At 47.5% G+C, this 18,371-nt stretch overlaps 1 protein-coding gene across 3 annotated transcripts in view; it reads left to right on the forward strand.

Moving 5' to 3' along the window:
- Window positions 1–953: 953 nt before the first annotated feature.
- IGF2BP1 (insulin like growth factor 2 mRNA binding protein 1) overlaps window positions 954–18,371 on the forward strand; it is a 40,019-nt gene continuing 22,601 nt past the window's right edge. For all 3 annotated transcript variants that reach the window (XM_040245622.1, XM_040245623.1, XM_040245624.1), the window contains exons 1-2: window positions 954–1,128; window positions 2,280–2,340. In XM_040245622.1, coding sequence (XP_040101556.1) covers window positions 954–1,128; window positions 2,280–2,340 — 236 coding nt within the window. The remainder of the gene's footprint in view (window positions 1,129–2,279; window positions 2,341–18,371) is intronic.

The raw sequence follows: 18,371 nt of genomic DNA on the forward strand, positions 1-18,371 counted from the left end.
GGACTCCCCGAGGCGAGGGAGTCTCCTAGAGATGGGGTAGGGGAGGCCGAGACCCCCCCCCACACACACACTTAAAGATCTAGGGGAAAAGCGCCTTTCTTTTGAAATCACCGGCTCGCGCGACCCCTTCCTTGAAGACCCCAGAGTCCTCATTCTCTTTGTCTCTCTCGGCCGTCCCCCGCCTGTCAGTCGCTAGCAGTTAGCTGGGGTAGGGTGGGCAAACTCCCCCCCATCCCCGACCACTTGAATAAAAAATAACCGCACATTTTACCCAACCTCGTAAGAGGAGGGAGATTTGGGGCTGGACCACCCTCCCCCAGCTAGGGCCCGGGTAGGGGGATGGGTGGGGGGGCGGGGCGCCTCCCTAGGGGCCAGATTCTTGCAAGGGGGAGGGGGCAAGTAGAGCTACACGAAAGCAGCCCCCTCCTACCCAGCTTACCCGGGGGGGTGAGTTGATAGCCCACCCCCCCACCCCCCCGGGTGGGAGTTTGCTAGGCTGGGCTGGATTGGAGGGCCCAAGGGCCCTGAGGCGTCGGGGGTCTTCCCCTGCAGGGTGGGTGGGGGCGTTCACCACGTGGCTTTGCCTTTTTTTTTTTTTCCGCTCCATTTTTTTTCAAGTCGATTTTATTTAGAGGCGGCGCCAGGGCGGCCGCGGAGAAACGTGACACACCAGCCCGCTCGGAGGGGTTTCGGACAGAAGGGAAGGAGCCGCGCCGCGTCGTCCGCCTCCCAGCGCGCCGCGGGCACTTCTCCCCGGCCTCCCCGAACTCTCCCGCGACCTCTGCGCGCCCTCCGGCCGCCCTCCCCGCCCCGGCTCCGGACAACTTGAGGGGTGGGGTGCAAAGAAAGTTTGTGTCTGCTGCCGCCGCCTCCCGCCTCGGCCTAGGAGGCTCGCCGCCCGCGCCCGTCTGCTCGGCCTTGCCCGGGACCGCGTCCTGCCCGAGACCGCCACCATGAACAAGCTGTACATCGGCAATCTCAACGAGAGCGTGACCCCCGCGGACTTGGAGAAAGTGTTTGCGGAGCACAAGATCTCCTACAGCGGCCAGTTCTTGGTCAAATCCGGCTATGCCTTCGTGGACTGCCCCGACGAGCACTGGGCGATGAAGGCCATCGAAACTTTCTCGGGTAAGAGTCCACCCCCTCCCCGGAGAAAGCACCGCCTGAACAACGGGGACCTGCTCCTCCTCTTCCCCTGCCCGCCAACTCCTTTCTGCTCCCGGCCTGCGGGGCTTGGCCTGGGTACCGACTTCCACCCACCTCCTCCGACGCCCTCTCGGTTCCCCCTTTGACCCCTCGCCGGTCCCTCCCAGACCTAGATGAAGAGCTGGAGGTTTTAGTGAGGTGATCCCCGTACCCCCCCACCGTCGGGGCGGGAGCCCCCGCTGGCAGGAGGGGGGGAACTCGCCACCAAGACGACCCCCGCGTGGGCGTCCTTCTAAGTCAGGCCCTCGATGTCCAAGGCTGGACGCCACCCCCCCCCCCCCCCCAGCACTCCCTCCCTTTTCTCCGCCCTAGGCCTTTCCGGGCGGGGAAGGGTCCTCGCTCGGTTCCGGATCTCCAGGGTTTCCGTGGGGACTGCAGCTTTCGGGCTCGACCTGAGAGCAGCGGGGTCCCGCCTCCCGCCCAGGGCCCGGGGCTTGAGCCATTTTGATTTGAAAGTGGGGCGTGAGCGGGGTGGCGCGGCGGCGGCGGCGGCGGCGGGTCGCCATGCTGCTTCCCGAGACCCAGGCTGGGCCGAGAGGCGCGCGCCGCGGCCGCCGGGGACCCTCCCGCGGGGCCCCGCTCCGCTTCCCCGGGCCTCGCCTCCGGGCCAGTCCCGACAGGTGACCGCCCCGCCAACCGAAGCCCTTCTCCCTGGCTAGGCAGGAAAATAAAGTTTCATTCTGCACCCCACCCCCCCACCCCCCGCCACACACTTTAGGAGAAACGGGGAGCCCTTTCTCGGCCCCCTCTCCCCACATCTGGGAGCTGGAAAGGTAGCCGGCCCACACGGACGCCCTCGCATCTCCCAAATCCGGCTCCCAGAGCCGTCCACTACTCAGCTAGCTTCAGTGAGAGAACAAAACACAAATTCAGAAAACACGATAATGAATTTATAGAGTCCACCATTTCTCCAGCGACCTTCTCACATCCGGCTGCGGAACCCACTACCTGGATTCCTAGAAGATCTCAAATCCCAGTAACCCCTGAATCACCCTAGTGTCTTTCTCCTTCCTTTTCCCGCCCCCTACCCCCTGTCCAAGCCCTCATATTGTCTTTTTCAATTTAATCTGTAGGGAAAGTGGAGCTGCAAGGAAAACGCCTAGAGATTGAACACTCCGTTCCCAAAAAACAAAGGTAGGAATGAGCTTTTCTCTGGGGAGGGGTCAGCCTGGGGATGCTGAGAGGCTGTGTTTAGGGGTCCATCGTGTCTCCAGGGGAAGAAATCCTTTACTGGCCTTCCCACCCCCAACTCCGGATGTTGGGGGCAGGGAGGGAAGATTGGCTAAGATCTTGTAATGGGTGGTTTACAGCTTGTAAAAAAAAAAAAGCTGGGGCTGGGGTGGACTAGGAGATGTTACTTGGAGAAGTAAAGGGAGAAAAGATCAATAGGGGAGAAACCTTTTGGAGTTTGTTCAGGTGTGTGGGGCTATTTTTGTAGGGAAGCTAAAAATCTTTTTAAGAGTTTAGACTCATGGACATTCAGCAACTTTTTAGCAGGCCTGTTTTTTCCACCCTTCTCTCACGGTAATTCTTAAGTGAATTGGGAGAGGGGTCCCCTTTGATTTCCTAGGGGAAGTGGAATGAGTTCCTGCCCCCAAGAATTCTATGCTTGTGCTTTATTTATATTTCTGGAACAGGCAAAGGCATAATTTTTTTTCACAGACCCCTACCTCTAGTCCCTCCCCTCAGATCTAGTCCACCCCTTCCAACTGGATTTTGCAAATACGCTTTGGCTGTACTATCCTTTCCGAGCCCCCCACCCCCACTCCTTCAATCCATTGTTACAAGGGGACCATCTGGGGTGAGAGCTTTGTGTTTAGGCTGTGAGCTGGGGCTCTTTGGAGGGTCTAGAACTCCCTGGATGAATGGGTGTGTGTGTGTGTGTGTGTGTAAGAAAGAGACTGTTCAATACCTTCCTGTTCTCTCTTTAGCAAAGGGAGTACCTCTATCATGTTATCCCCAAAACTGATTCATGGTTCATATCTTTCATTGAACTCTGGCTGGGAAGTATAAGGGCAGAGTCTTTCTGCAAACCTCACTTAAACGTGTTGACAGTGCAGAATTTTCTCTTGTGTTGCAGTCCCCAGTAAATCTATGATCCTTACCCCCCTCTTCATTTCAACTGGAAACTTGCTGCATTTCAGGATAGTCCCTGGCTTTTTCTGGGTGGGAGGGTGGAAGTGTGGGTGACTGTGCTTTTTTGAAGGCAGTTAAGAGGATCTACAAAGTTTAATGTGAGAAAAATCTGTTCAGTGCTTTAGGTTGAGATATTTAAGTAACATGGAACTGTTGTATCTATAGATGATCAATATGACTTGTAACTATGTTTATAGAGCTTGTGATTTAACCTCCAGTGCTTGAAATACTCTGTTATTGGAAAGGCAATTATGGTTAAGGAATAAAGAGGCAATAAAAGCAGAAGAAAGAAAAAAAGTATTATTTATTATTTGGAAGCATTTCCTGGAGATGGGAATAAGAGAAGTATGTTACACTGACATCAGTAGATTTACTGAGAAGATAGTGGATTTTTGAACTGAAAGCTGAGTGTTTGAAACTTGTTGATGGGAAATAACCAGAATAACTGGAATTCTGAAATATGTGGAATTTTTCCTTTTGCTTAAATTTTAAAGGGAATGAAGTGAAAAGCAAGAAAAACAGCAAAATGTGATGAAATAGAACCCAAAACATTTATATTTTAATTTTCATGGTGCTCTGTATTTTATGGATCTTTTCTCCTAAGCCATCTGCTTGCTTTAAAGCCATTTTTAGGCTGCTGCTTGTTCCCTCCAAAATGTATTACTGAGGGCTTCTTTGAGTTGGGAAAGGGTGGGGTTTGTGAGGACTGGGTACAAAATCTTCCTTTCCACACCCATATTCAAACTTTTGTGTCTTCTCCCCCCTTCCTGAAACAATTTTTGAGCACAAACATTGAGTCAGTTGTGTTTTGTTCCTCTGAGTGGTGGTAAGGCACTTCATTTTTCTAGAATGAATCAATTTTTGAAGTTTTAGGATTTAAAAAAAGGTTTGTTTTCCTGAAGTTGGTTTGCTCTATCATTTTGTGTTCTTTGAGGAAGCATGTTGTGGTATGTGTTTTCAGTCTGTCTGAAAAGTATTTCTTCAGTTGGCTTGTTTCTGGCTTTTTTAGTTTTGTGGATGTATAGGACAGGAACTAGTTAATTAACTATGACTAATGTATTTTAAGCAAAATGAACAGTGGTGCATATATATATATGTGGGGGGTATGTGTGTGTGTGTGTTGTTTTCACTGTTTAAAAATAGAGGAGAACTCTTCTTGATGTACTCAGTTCCAAATGAACTATGGCTTTAAAGATTTCCAAGAGATTCATAAAAACCTCCCAACCTAGTTCCTGAGGCGTTTTTTTGTTTGTTTTTGTTTTTGTTTTTAGAGGATGGGGGTTAGCAAGCAAAAGATACAATATTTTTTAGCAGTTCCCTCTGAGTAACTGATTTTGAAGTATTAATATATTTTGTTTTAACCTTGTATCTATTTGATAAATACAGTTTGTTCCTTTTTAAGAACTCAAGAGAATGAACAGTATACATTAACACTGAAAACATTAAATTGAATTTTTTAGATGAATGGCATTAAATTTCTCTTGAGATCACCTTTCCAAATACCCTCTTAGTCAGTGTTGGAATTTTAGTCAAGAGTTTCAGCTTATTGTTGAGAATCTATATAAATTTACTGCCAAGTGTTAAGACAAAGGAGGGAAAGCAAAAACATTTTAGAAACAATTGTGGAAAGCATTTGTATTTATTTATTTTTAAATTTGAGACACTTGAGTAGTGAAGGTAAAAGGGTATCATCCTAATGAGACTTGGGTATTTTGGAAGAAAATTCCTTAAAAGGGAATTAAATTTTTGTTTAATTGACCACTGTGTGTGACTTTTTCTAGAGGAATGTGGCCTAAAGATAGCATACCTCCTGTCAACTGGTGTCATCAAAATAAAAGGTGTTGTTAAGGGAAAAAAAAGAAAAGATGTACTCCGTTTCTCTAGGTGAAATGTGTTCAAGATGAAGACTTTGATTTTCTTAGGCAGGTTAGTGTTTTTTCTGATTTAAAATGAGGTGGGCTAATTGAACACTTTCCCTTGTATTTCTAACTATCAAAAAACACACAAAAAATGGTCTTCCAGCCAAATGAAGTGTGAGAACTCAGAAGAGTATGTATTCAAACTTTATTCTGATTGTACGGTTTAATTTTTAAAAGTTGGTTGCTTTAAAAATCTCTGTAAAGGGATGGCTTGTGAATGGCAACAAATATTTTTAAGTGATTTATGGAGACGCTGAAGAAATAATTGGATCACTGAGTGTATTCAAAACAGACAAAAATTTTGCCTTCAGGAATGGGTTTGCCTTTAAGGAAAATTGTTCTTATGGGCTGAAATGAATTATAAGAGAAGCAAGGGAATGTCTTAAAAAAAAAAAAAAAACTTCAAAGGAGGAAAAGTACTAGAGTTGGGAGTATTTGCAGGCACTTTTGCCATAGTGGTTATAGCTGAAAGGTACCTTTGACCAGGTCTTCAACAAGTAAGTTGAAAGTAGAAATAGTTTGACACTTTTAGTAAAAAGGTTTTCTTAACTAATAGCAGTTTTTTTGAGTTTTAAATAAGTTGAAAAAAATCAGTTGATTCTTAATTTTTCTGCACTTTTTGGAGAAAAGGTGGAAATCAATTCACTCTTTCCATTTTAATTGTCACCTGGAAAGTAAATGTTTGCAAATTTATTTTTTTCACTGCTAGAGAAATCTTTAACTTAGCATTTAGTGCTCAGTATTTGAAGATGACTTCCCTAAAGACAGTGGTATAAGACTGTCCTTTGGAAGAGCTGTAGGTTTCCAGAACCCTTGGCTTTCTAACCCAAAGTAGATGAAATTTTACTCCAGTGATTTCCCAGATGGAGAACTTTTGCGTAAAGAGGTGGAAGAATTGTAATTCCCATCACTAATTTATTCAAAGTATAGTTAACTGGTCCAAATGTAAAATTGTAATGGCATAGACTTTACTGGAACAAGAGCAAAACGTTCTTTCTTGTAATTATGTTTTAGAAGTGAAATACATGACGTTAATCATTGGAAGAATCTTGATTCAAAGCTTCAGAGCATCTAATCTTTTAAAATTACCTTAATATATGTCATTTGAATCTTACTTTTTGTGTTTGAGTACTTTTAAGCCTCGTTTTTTTTTAGCTTATTTATTCTATAATGTGTAACAACAGTTGACAAAGACACCATTGAGATAGGCTTGTGAGTATAAAATTTTTAAACACTAAATTTTTTTTTTCAGATCTGGTTTAAAGTGTAAAGAAGGAGACCTAAGTGCTATTTGTAGACGTTTAAGGGTTTTTGTGATGAAGAGATATAGATTGTTTATACGTGTGTTGATTTGTATGTGTGTGGGGGGTGGTGTTGGTGTTGGTCATGTTGTCATTAGAATAAATGTATGAACCAAAGGCGTTTGAAGAACAGACATTTTGACAACTGTTAGAATTTAAATTCTGTCTTGTTCGCTCCCCATCCTCTTAAAAGATTCTTAAAATGTGGCTAATGCCTTCCAGAAAGTGCAGCTTAGATTTTGGGATGGGAGTTTTTGGGAGAGAAAAGGGGAGGAAAAAAGCAGCAGGGGAGACTGGAAAAATCAGACGAGTTAGTCCTGGGTTGGAAATTCCAGACGGGGAAAAAAAAGAAAGAGAGATGGGGGTTGGGGTGGATTGCCCGCTTCTCTTTTAAAGAGGAGCGGCCGGAGGCGCACAGCGACCGACGGGAGAGGGGCTCTCAGACACCAGGTTTGGAAGACGGTGTTAGATTCAGCCCAGGGCAAGGCGATTTTTGCTTTCGGAGTTGCCTGCCTTCCCTTCGCTTTTTCAAAAAGCAGAGAAAGTCGAGGCGGCGCTGGAGGCGCTTCCTGGAGAGCCCGCGCCGGCCCCGCTGCCCTAACCCTTCCCCGCCCGCCGAAGCCCCAGCCCAGCCCCGGCCTCGCAATCTCTGCCCGCTCCGCGCAGGGGCCCCCGCCTGCCTCTGAGCCAGCCCCTGCCCGGGAACAGCCGCAGGCCTGGATCTCCGAGGAGGGCTTCCTTTCCCAGGGTCCCCGAGACCCCTGGCTGCGACGCATCGGCCCACAGTCTCGTCTTGGTCCTGGGAGCCCCCAGATCCCAAACCTCGCCGCGGCTTACCCGGCCTTCCACACGGGGAGAGGTCCCAGGCCCCATGGTGCAGACCTTCGCCGCGGCTTACCCGGCCTTCCACACGGGGAGAGGTCCCAGACCCCATGGTGCAGACCTTCCAGCACCCGCGCTGTCTCAAGACCTTTCCATTCTAAGGCAAAAGCTAAAGGCTGGTGGGTGAATGTGGAGTGAAAAGGCAGAGGAGACAGGAAAAGAGCGGTTCCGGGGAAAAGAGAGGTGGAGAGAAAATGGAAGTGCCTCTAGTTGCTGCCCTGTCCCATAGACCTGAGGCCCTTAGCCATGGGGCATAGAACCTTGAAGAGTTAACAGAGTGGGATAATATTTAATCTTTAGTAGATGGACTGTGTGTCCCCACCTCCCAAAGGCTCACTGAAACAATAACAAAGGGAGTAATAGTAACCAGAGGATCTACCATGGGTTTTACTTAGTTGTAAATGATTGACAGATAGGTCTTTCAGTTGGCCACTGGTGAGGCTGCGGAGATCCACCAAGTGTTTGACTCATGTTAACGTCAGATTTGCATACCATTTCCACCTGTATCCAGTCCATACCTTTTAAAATGTCTGTCAAAGGAAATAAGAAAAGGTCTGTCCTTGAAAAAAACGTGGAATCAAAATTATGCTTTTTTGGAAATTGATTTGATTTGGCTGGAGGACAGTCGTCCAGGAGAGCGCCTGTGATGGCAGCACAAACAGGGAGATGTCCAGTCCTTGGTTTAACTGCGTTCCAGTGGAAGAACCTGGAGTTTGTTCACAGGGGGCTCTGTACTTTTTAGCAGGTCCAAGGGGTCATCCTAGTATTGAACAAGCAGAGTCAGCTTTGTAAGACCTGCTTCTCTTTTGCAGCCAGTAGGTTTGCAGTAAATTGGCATGGAGTGAAGGAAGAAGAGGCTTGAACAACCTTTCACCCTAAATGCAGACTGCTGAAATAAGATGTGTGTTGATTATGGGTAAATCGCAGGAGAAGAGTAGGTCTGGACCTCATCATTTTAATATAGTTGGAGAAAACTTGATTGCGAAACGCTGAAATGTAACTGTATACAGAACAAACACCACCAGAAACGCAGTCCTAGTGCAGAAGTCCAGGCTTCCAGGATCTGATGTTCTGGTCGTGTGGCAGAGAGCAGAGAGCATGGTGAGCCACCAGTAAACTGCTTTTGTATGAAATACAGAGCAAATAACTGGAAGAGTGAAAAAAGAATTTTTTTACTAGACTGTCCAGATATTTTCAAAACCCCTAAGGACAAGTCTGATTTATTAGACAAGTGGCATTTTGGGGGCTAAAGGCATATATAAGTGATCGGTCAGGATGGGTGGGAACTTTGTTCATAGTTCAGTGGGGGAGGTTGTGGAGAAGATCCCTGTTAGAGAGGAGACAGAAGAAGTGAAGGATCTCTTTTCATTTTCTCTTTCCCTCTACAGCATATCTGTTTTGTGGATGTTAGTCAATCCTTTGAACATTTCCTTAGGAAAAGTGGGTTAAGGAAGGCTTCATTTTTACTCATTTTGAGTTAGTTCAGTTAAAAAATTAGTTTTTCATCCAGATGTTTTGGCCACTTGGAATGGAAAATGTTAAGTCTGAGTGACATTTGATTGGATGGTTTAATTTAGTTAATTGGATATAGTTAGAATCTTTAAGAGGAGAAATGAGAGAATTTAGAAATTTTTAAAAGATTGTTTTGTGTAAAGGTTGTTTATGGAGTCTGAGTTCTTTGGCAACAGGAGCAGGGAGGACAGGAATCATTTTCAGAATTCTTGAAGCTCAAGGAGAGAGGAAGCACTATTATTAGGTCAGAGTCTCACGTCCTTCCCTAGGTCCCTCACTCAGTCCTACAGAAGTGTGGACACCTTTCCAGGTGTCGCCAGAGATCTCCGGAGAGTTTTGGAGTCCGGCAATGAGTGGGAAACTGGAAAAGTTAATTAATCTCCTTGAGCCCCCATTACCTTAAGTGTAAACTGGTGCTACCCCACATTAGCTATTCCTGTTCTTTGTTTTCGATATGGACTTGTGCCTCCTGTCTTTGGACTGGGTGTAACCATTGGGCTATTTTCCGAAGGCAGTAGGTAGGGTGTTCAAGTCCACTTCTGTGAATATGGTGTGCATTTTATGTGGAACAATGATGGATAGGCAGATTGAAGGGGATTTGTGTGTAGGATGCTTTTGATAACCTGTGTGCTAAAAGGAAAAGCCACCTTTTGGGAGATAGATGAAGCTCATCAGGGCAACTGCCAAGAATCCCTAGATATGGGCCCTACCATTGTCTCTTACCCATCCTTTTAGGAGAATAGAGCATATTTTCCATTGTTGATGCCCTCAGCCTGGACCAGGTTTCTCATTGAAATTTCACTCTGGTGCTACTGTCAAAGGTGCTTGTAGGGTAGGGAAACTGATGAGAGGAGAACTCCCCTAATTCTGCAGATGAGGTAGGTGCTGTGAGAATTCCGGGTGAAGGGGACTCTTAAGTCCTCTAGAGGTCTGATGATGGAAGAAATAAGCAGCTTCCCCTACCTGGTAGGAGATGGGCATGTTTGTCTTGAAGTTCTGCTCTTACTTAAGCTAACAAAGTAGGCATTCAGGAGTTGGGCATCCCTTGGATTCAGAGGTAGTGACTTGCATCCATGGCTCCCCTCCCTGTGCCCTCTTAGATGGCAAAGCCGTGGTGGTCTCAGTCTGTTTCCCTGGTCTGGAAATACTCTCCAAAGGTGTACTCTGGACCCACCTTCATGTCCACTTCCTTTCTTCAGCCCTTTCTGCTCAAAAGGTACAAACATACCTACCCACAGACTTAAAAAGTCCCTTTCCACATCTCAGTCCAGAGAGTGAGGATTGAATCTTCTCTTAGTGGGGTGGGGAGGGGTAGGGCTTTCAATCCGGATGTGGTTTTTGACCATTTAACAGGCTTGTGACTTTAATCAGTTACTATAAAGGGTTTTACAATTAGTTTATGTGGAATGATGTATGTTGCCTCTTTTCTGGAGTGGCATTTGGGATTGCTTGGGGCTTGTCAACTTTCCATTAGGTACTCTTGAGGAGGAGAAAATGAGGGGAGACAAGAACTAAAGTGGGGGCTGTTGGGTGGAGTAAACTTGTTGGGGCTATCTATTCAGAATTAGACATTTATGCCACTTCCTCCTCCAGGTCTCTAAGTTGCTTGGGAGGAGAAGTCCAACTGTAATAGAGAGCAGTTGCCTTGGCAGGATTTGGAGACGGAACCCTAAATTAAAGGGCAAAGACGATCCTTCACAGACGTGGCTGTTGGTGGCTGCAGCCAGTTTGTTCTGAGCGAGGACTGGATGTAAATAAGACGTTGGCTGGGGAGACAGCAGGGTTCAGAAGAAGAATCTTTTCACGTCCACTCCAGCAACTTTTTATTTAATGTGGAAGAAGGGAAAATCTAGCTGGCTGAAGTTTCATTTTATATAGAGGGGTTTCCTCCCAATGTTTATTACCATTTGGTTCAAAGCTGCTTCTGCTGACTTTTTAGAATAGGCTGGAATGATATAAGTCCAGAATAATAAGCTGTGCAGGAGGGGGAATAAAATGATTTCACAAACGTCACCACCTCGCAGATCTCTCAGATCATCTTTATTTCACCTTCCCACCCTTGCCCCGACCATCTTGGGTAGTTTCCTTTAAACTTCTTTTTTTTGGCCGTGCCCCATGGTGTGTGGGATCTTAGTTCCTTAACCAGGGATGGAACACCTGCCCTGTACATTGAAAGTGTAGAGTCTTAGCCATTGGACCCCTAGGGAATTCCCTGAACTTCTAACTAGAAGAATAGTGCCTGTCTAGGCCCAAGTTCCTCTCTTCTCCTCTAAGACACCACACAGTCAGCCACTTTAGTCTGAGTGTGTGGGGGTCTTGCCATTAGTCATCAGCCATTTTAGGGGATGAAGTGGGTGTAATTTTAAAAATACATATTTACAACTAAATCATGTAAGAAAATATTTAACTAGACATCTGATAGTTTGCATATTGCTCCAAAGCTTGGTACCTCTATTCATGCATGTATGCATGCATGCACTTATTTTTATCTGTTCAGAGTCTGCTGTTGACATCCCCTCTGCCAGGTACCAGAAATACAAAGGACAAGATGTAATACAAAGACAGACCTTAGTCTTTAGTGTGGAGATGCAAGGAAGTACACTTTATCAGATCATTTTTCTCCTGGAGATTTTAGGTTTCCTCCTCTATCCTTTTTTTTTTGTATAAGCTGTGGCATAGTAAAAAAATTAATTTTAAATTAAAAATTAAATTTTATATTAAAATTAGTAAGCAATAATTAAAACAATTTTATGAAGTAAAATATATAGAGCATAAAATTCTCCATTTTTAAGTATACAGTTCAGGTGTACTAAGAATATTCACATTGGTGTGCAGCCATCCTCTCCACTTATCTCTAGAAATCCTTTCATCTTGCAAGATTGAAACTGTACCCCATAAACAATAACACCGCATTCCTACCTCCCTCCAGCCGTATTTGCATCATCGGTTTTGATTTTCTTACATGGTGGTTGCCTCCCCATTTTATATAAAATGGGAGTCTTTGCCTGACCCTTCTCCTGAATTAAACATTTGATTATTCGTTGGTTTTTTATCTAGCATTATTTGGTCTTTTTCAGGGCAGGGAATGGAGACATAGGGAGAAGGAGCTGCACAAAAAAGGTGCAAGATAACATTCCTGCCCCCCAGCATTTTCACTTTAGATCCAAGAAAAGCTGTGGGAGCACAGAAACAATGCGAGGCACACAACCTCAGGAACTAGCAGGAGGTAGGCTTTGAGTGAGTGTAAGCTGTGTTTCGAAGGATGGGCAGAAAAAATAGGAGTGGGTTCAGGAGAAAACTGTGGGCAGGTAGCGAGATGTTTGTGGGGTGATAACTCTTCTGGAAGAGAGTGGTGGTATCCTAGTGGGGAGAGCAGAGCCCCCCTCCAGGTAGATACTGAATAGTCACTGTTATTTCCCCTATTGAGCATCTTCTTTGTGCTGTAGGTCAAAAGATGAGTGCCTTTTGCAATGATAAGCATTTATTGAGTACCTACTCAGATGTCGGCATTGTTCCTACATTGACTTCTAAGAACCCTGCAAGCATTAGTCTTCATTCCACAGAAGAAGCTGAACCTCTAAGTGGTTATGGTAGCTTAGCCAAAGTTGTACCTTGAATAAGGAGTGCTGAGATCCAAACTCAGACCTTTGTACCTTCAAGGCTGAGCTCTCTTCGAAGGTGGGAGCAGGTGATCCTTTAAGAGAAGTTGAATGTTTTTTTGGGGGGAGAGCATAAGGTTAGCAAATAAAAACATGCTTAGCATTAATTTTTCCTGTTGTTTTATACCTGCCTTGTACTGTATTTTCTTCTCATCATTGGGATTTTCAGGCAATCTTGACTGGTTGAAGAAAACTAAGAATGTTCTCCCTGTGTCTGGGCAGCTGTGATAGGAAATGGGAATTATTCTGTTAATGAAAAACCTACGGAAAGGGAGTTGAATGAATTGGAGAAGGACTTGAGTGGTTTAGGATTCAGATGTCCATCTCAGCTTGCCCTTTGGCCAGATGTGGGTATACTTTGGGATCTGGGGTCAGTATCTTCTTGGGCCTCCTGCCATCTGAAACCTTCCCATCTCCTAAACCTGGAAAATAACTGGGTATGTATGTATTTTGAGTTCTAAGAGCTTCCATCCTTTGGCATTCTTGGAGGTGCCAGGGCTGGAGCTTTAGGGTTTTTTTTTTTTTTTCCTTTCCCTTTTCCTTTTGTTTAGGTTCAAACCTGGGGAAAATGGGAGGCTGGGGGGAAGGGCAGGGCCCAAGTGGCTTCCCCTCCCACCCTGCCTCCTCCTAGCAGGAAAGGACAAAGCGTTAACCTTTGTTACAAGCCTACAGAATCATAATTCATAGCTCATACATGTTTTTGAGGAGCGAGAACCCAGTTACCTTTTCCTGGTGAGCAGGAGCAGGCCTCATGGTGTGGTGACACTTGGTGGGCTAGTGTCAACTTGGGACTAGGCACTTAACCCCTGAGCCTGTTTTTGAGCTGCAGAATGAAAGTAAAAATATTCTCAATATTCTGTGGTTTAGAGGCTCAAATCAACCTCTTGTGTTCTAGGCTCATAGGAGAGTGTGGATTGTAAACCCTAAAGAGGCTGTTGTGTCCGCCTCTTTGCTGAAGTACTGTGTAAACGTGAGTTATTAATAAGATTGTCTTTAACTGATGACACCCCAAGAGGGCGGACAAAAGAGTGTCATTTGCACCCCCAGACAAATGCCCTACTCTGCGTGGAGGTGTGACTCTTTGATTATAAATTTTCTAGTGGCTCCCAGAACGCCCAGGGAGGAGGGTCTTTTTTCTCGAGGCCCGGAAGGCCTCTTGGGTCCGCGCCCCCAGCCCACCCCACTCCCAGGCCTCAGTTCCTGCCTCTCAGTGGGAGGCCTCCCGGCCCGGGTCCTGCCTCCTCCCACAGCCCAGCCGAGGTCTCTAAGGAATGCCGCCTCCCGGGCCATTTTCTCCCCTCCTGCTTCTGCGGCCCCACTTCCAGCCCCCTACCCCCAACCGGTTCCCACTTAAATGCTTGCAGGCCTGTTTGCAGGCGGGAAGCCCCCTCCCCCACAGGACCACCTCAGTCACAGCCCTGACCACAGGGAGGTCGGGTCTGGATTTACTAAAGGACCCCAGAGGGGGAGCCTGCCCCTCGCTGGCTGCCTGGCTCGCTGATGGGGTCGGGTTTCGGCCGGTGGCTCTGGAGAGAGAGACAAAGGGCAAAGTCCTGGTCCCCACCCCCACCCGGCAGCCCCCGGCGGCTGTCCCCTCCCCCTCCGGGCCCTGCGCGGGTAGCCCGGGGCCCCCTGGGCCGGGTGGGACCGGCTGTGGCGAGTCGGGAAGCCGAGGGGGTTCTGGCGGCAGAACGTTCTAGACCGCCGGGCCCCCGCGGGCCCCGGGCACACCCTCGGTCCCCCTCCTTGTGCTCTGCCAACTCGGCCCACCCAGCAGCCGGGTTGGGGGGCTGAGCGCTCGGCTTCTCCCGGCTGAGGTGAGAGGGGCTGGGGGAAGGGGCCGGCCCACGTGGGGCACAGGCCCGGCGACGCCAGCCCGGCCGCTCAGCTGCTCGGCCCTTCTCAATTGCCCGTTCATGAGGACTCCCCTCCTCCCCCCCAGCTGCTGCCAGCCCTCCCCCACCCTCAGCTGCTGCCGCCCTTCCCAGGCACCTCTTTCGCCTTTGCCTTGCCGCGCCTGCTCCCCGTTGTCCTCGCCGCCCTGGGTCCCTTGCTCCTGCTCCTGGCCCAGGATGGTGAGAACCATCTCGCATGACGCTGATGGGACGGCCTGGCAGAGTCTGGGACTGGGGAGAAAGGCCTTTAACAGAGAGGGCATGTGGCTCCCGCACAAGCCGGGGCAGAACTCAGGGCTGCGCGTCTGTGGCAGAGGAGAATTGTTTTGTGCACTACCCACTAGAAAGAAAGAAACAGCAGTTCCTGAAGTTTTCCACCACCAACAGGTCTGTGTTGGCAGCTGGAGGAGAGAATTCCTTGAGGTTGTTAACCTCCTGTTGGAGGAACACAACCAGAGCGCCTTCCCACCAACAGGGTGAATTGTATTTTTCAACGTCCACTGGCATACATTCCCATCCTTTCAGAGGAACACTAGCAATTAATTCCAAGAAGCGCCCAAGTGACACCAAGGTCTTTCTCAGTGCAAATTGTGAGTTGCAGAAGAAGAGAAGAAGGTTTCTCTTAAGACTGGTCTAGTTTTCATTTCTTTGCTTCTCTGCCTCAAAATCTTAGCCTGGAGCTGTGCTTCAGAGCTTGCTGGTCCCTCATGAGGGGAGGGACCCCCCCCCCTGCCGCCCCCTTGCTTCATTTCTGAGGCACACCTTGATAGTGCTTTCCCCTGAGTGTCAGCTCCATCCTCAGCCAGGTCTCTGGCCCCTGAGGCCAGACCTTTTGGCTCTAAAGCTTCTTCAAGAGATGCTGATATCTCCACTGAGAGGATGAAAGCTAAATCAGTCTCTCCGTGAGGTCTTTCTAGCCCCCTCTACCTTTTCCTCTGCAGTGTATTAGCCTCCCCCACTCTGAGGGAGGATCCTGGGAACGCTTCCCATTACCAGCCAGAGAATGAAGGTGAGCAGTGTCCCCAGTGGTTCATTTCTTACCCACAGCGTTGCTCCCTCCACCAGCAGGGTTGTGCCACTCACAGTGGGCACCTCTCCTGTTTGTCTCCATGCATCCGGTTTAGCGCATGGCTCCTTCACACCTCGTACTTCACACTGTAGAGCTCAGGAGGCCAGCTCAGGCTCTAGGCAGCCCTCAGGTGAAAGCGCATGGATTCTAGGCAGAGAGAGCACTGTGGAGGCAGGGAGTGGCAATTGGCCCAGGCTGACTTGGAATTTGTCTCGAAAGAGCTACACTGTCTTAGCTTCTGTTTTGGCTTCCTCTGGCGCTGCCCAGATGGGCAAGGAGAAAAAAAGTGGGCTCTCTAGTCAAACCATGTATTTCCGAGATGAGTAAATTGAGCAAAAGATTTATTCCTCCTTTGCTTGCTCTCCAACACCAGGTAGCGCCTTCCCAACTGCCTGTCACCTCTTCACTCCTGCCTAGCCCAAACCAAGATGAAATTTTGCAAGATAATATTTGGTGACTATACTTTTTCCTGCTAACAAATCTCTCTGACAATCATCCAGCCGTATTATAGTGTAGTTAGCTCTTCTGCAAGTTAAATCCTGTGCCCAAATTGGAGCCGCATGCAATAAAAGCCAGTTGGCACGCACTTAGCCATACAGAATATGGGCATTTTTCCTGCTGCTGACACTGGGGCTATACAAGCTTCTGCTGTGTTAACACTTCTTGTCAGAGAGAAAGAACCGAAGGTTGGTGAGATGAGCAGAAACCAGCCTGGGAGGAGAGCTGAGTTCTAGTCCTACCTCAGTTTCCAAGTCTCTTTCCTTTTCCTGTGCCTCGGTTTCTCCTTCTATAAAGTGAGAGGGACTATTTAGGACTCTGTTAGACCTCAGTGTCTACATCTGATTTCCTCGGTGTCGGAATCTGATTTTCTTCAACTGGAACTTGCTATTGCTGGGTTAATGATGTGTGTGTGTCCTTGGTCATCTGAGAAGCCTAATGAATCCCCGTCTTCCCTGATTCCAGGCGGGCCAGGAGCACTTTAAACACAGTACAAGAGCCTTCCAAAGAGGGACTATGATTCGTCCCAGAGTTTCTCCCCAGAATTTGCTTCCTGTCCTCAGCATTAGTTTAGGAGCGCACGGGACAGTGTGTGTGTGCTGCATAGCTTTAAAAGACCATGTTCGAGGGACCAGAGATACATTCCAGCGGTGTCCCTGCTGTCCTGTTCCCTCAATACTTTGACCCCTTGGTGGTGGCATCTGTTCTGCCTGGTCCTGCATCTTCCAGCAGGTCCGTGTTTTCCTTTCCAGCCCCTACCCTGCCCATCAACCCACCCGGCTGCCTGCCTGTCTGGCTGCCCTACCTCTGGATCAGCCTGGCACAGAGCCCTGGGCATTGGGCCAGCTTCTCCTCCCCTCCCCAGCCCCGCCCCCTTTCTCAGCTACTGCCATGCTTGGAGCGTGCCAGGTCCGCCCCCTTCAGAAGCTTTCCTCCACAATTATTTTTTTCTCCACCTCTCCACTCTACAGGGATAAGGAGGCAGGGTGGGGAGGAAGGACTAGGTCAATGGTGATCTTATGGAAAGGGCAGAGGTTGGCACATTAGGACATCTTTTATGTGTGATTTTTCAGTTGGGCAAAGTAACTGGGATGGGAGCCAGCTTTGGGGGGGGGGTCGGTGCCTCTTCTCTGTTGTCAGCTGCATGGGACTCTCTTGTTGAGGAGTCGACAGTATCACCCACTTCTGAAGGGTTACTGTGCCCAGCCCACCTCCTCAATGCAGTTAACCTTGTCTGTTCCCTTCTCCCGTCCCTAACCAAGCTAGGGTGTCCTGCTGGACTGTAAACTGAAAGCAGGAGGCTTGCCTAGCTTCCTCATCACTCCGTGCTCTGTGCTGCAGCACAGTGCCTCGCACTGTCCAGTAGAAATGTGAGGCAAGGCACATATCTAAGTGTAAATTTTCTAATAGCTACATTGAGGAAAAAATGGAAAAAATTAAATTTATTTTTGCCTGTGCTGGGTCTTCGTTGCTTTTCGAGGGCTTTCTCATTTCGGTTTCTTCTCTTGTGCGTAACATGGCCTCACTAGTTGTGGTTCACGGGCTTAGTTGCTCTGAGGCATGAGGAATCTTCCTGGACAGGGATCGAACTCATGTCCCCTGCATTGGCAGGTGGATTCTTAACCACTGGACCACCAGGGAAGTTCAAAAAAAGTGAAAGTAAATGTAGAAGGTTAACTCAACAAATTATTTTTTAAATGTATTCAGAGATTACTGTCAGCATGCAATTTGTATAAACTTACTTTTACTACTTTATTATTATTAATTTTGGGGGGTACTACCTTCCCTGGTGGCTTGGCAGTAAAGAATCCGCCTGTAATGCAGCAGACCCAGGTTTGGTCCCTGGGTCAGGAAGATCCCCTGGAGAAGGAAGTGGCAACCCACTCCAGTATTCTTTGCCTGGGAAATCCCATGGACGGAGGAGCCTGCTGGGTTGCAGGTTCAGAAAGAGTCGGACATAACTGAATAACTGATCATGATGAGCATAAAGTCTTAGGAACCCAATGTGTATTTTATTTTACTGTTAGAGCCTGTTCCAATTCATATGATAAATTTTCATTGGACGCATTTGATCTGTATTTAGAGTTCATAAAATTTAGAGACGAAAGAGTTAAATTATATGAAACCTTTAAAGAAAAAATTCAGTCACTGATTTGAAGTGCTCAGTAGCCACACGTGACTAGACTAATGGCTACTGCAGTGTGGATAACACAGGTTCAGTGCCTACCAGGTGCCAAGAAAGTCTGGAATGAATGACTCCAGCAGCTGGACACCAGAAACCTTAAGAAAGTGGT

This window comes from Oryx dammah, unplaced genomic scaffold, assembly GCF_014754425.2.
Source record: "Oryx dammah isolate SB20612 unplaced genomic scaffold, SCBI_Odam_1.1 HiC_scaffold_8, whole genome shotgun sequence".
NCBI classification, from domain to species: domain Eukaryota; kingdom Metazoa; phylum Chordata; class Mammalia; order Artiodactyla; family Bovidae; genus Oryx; species Oryx dammah.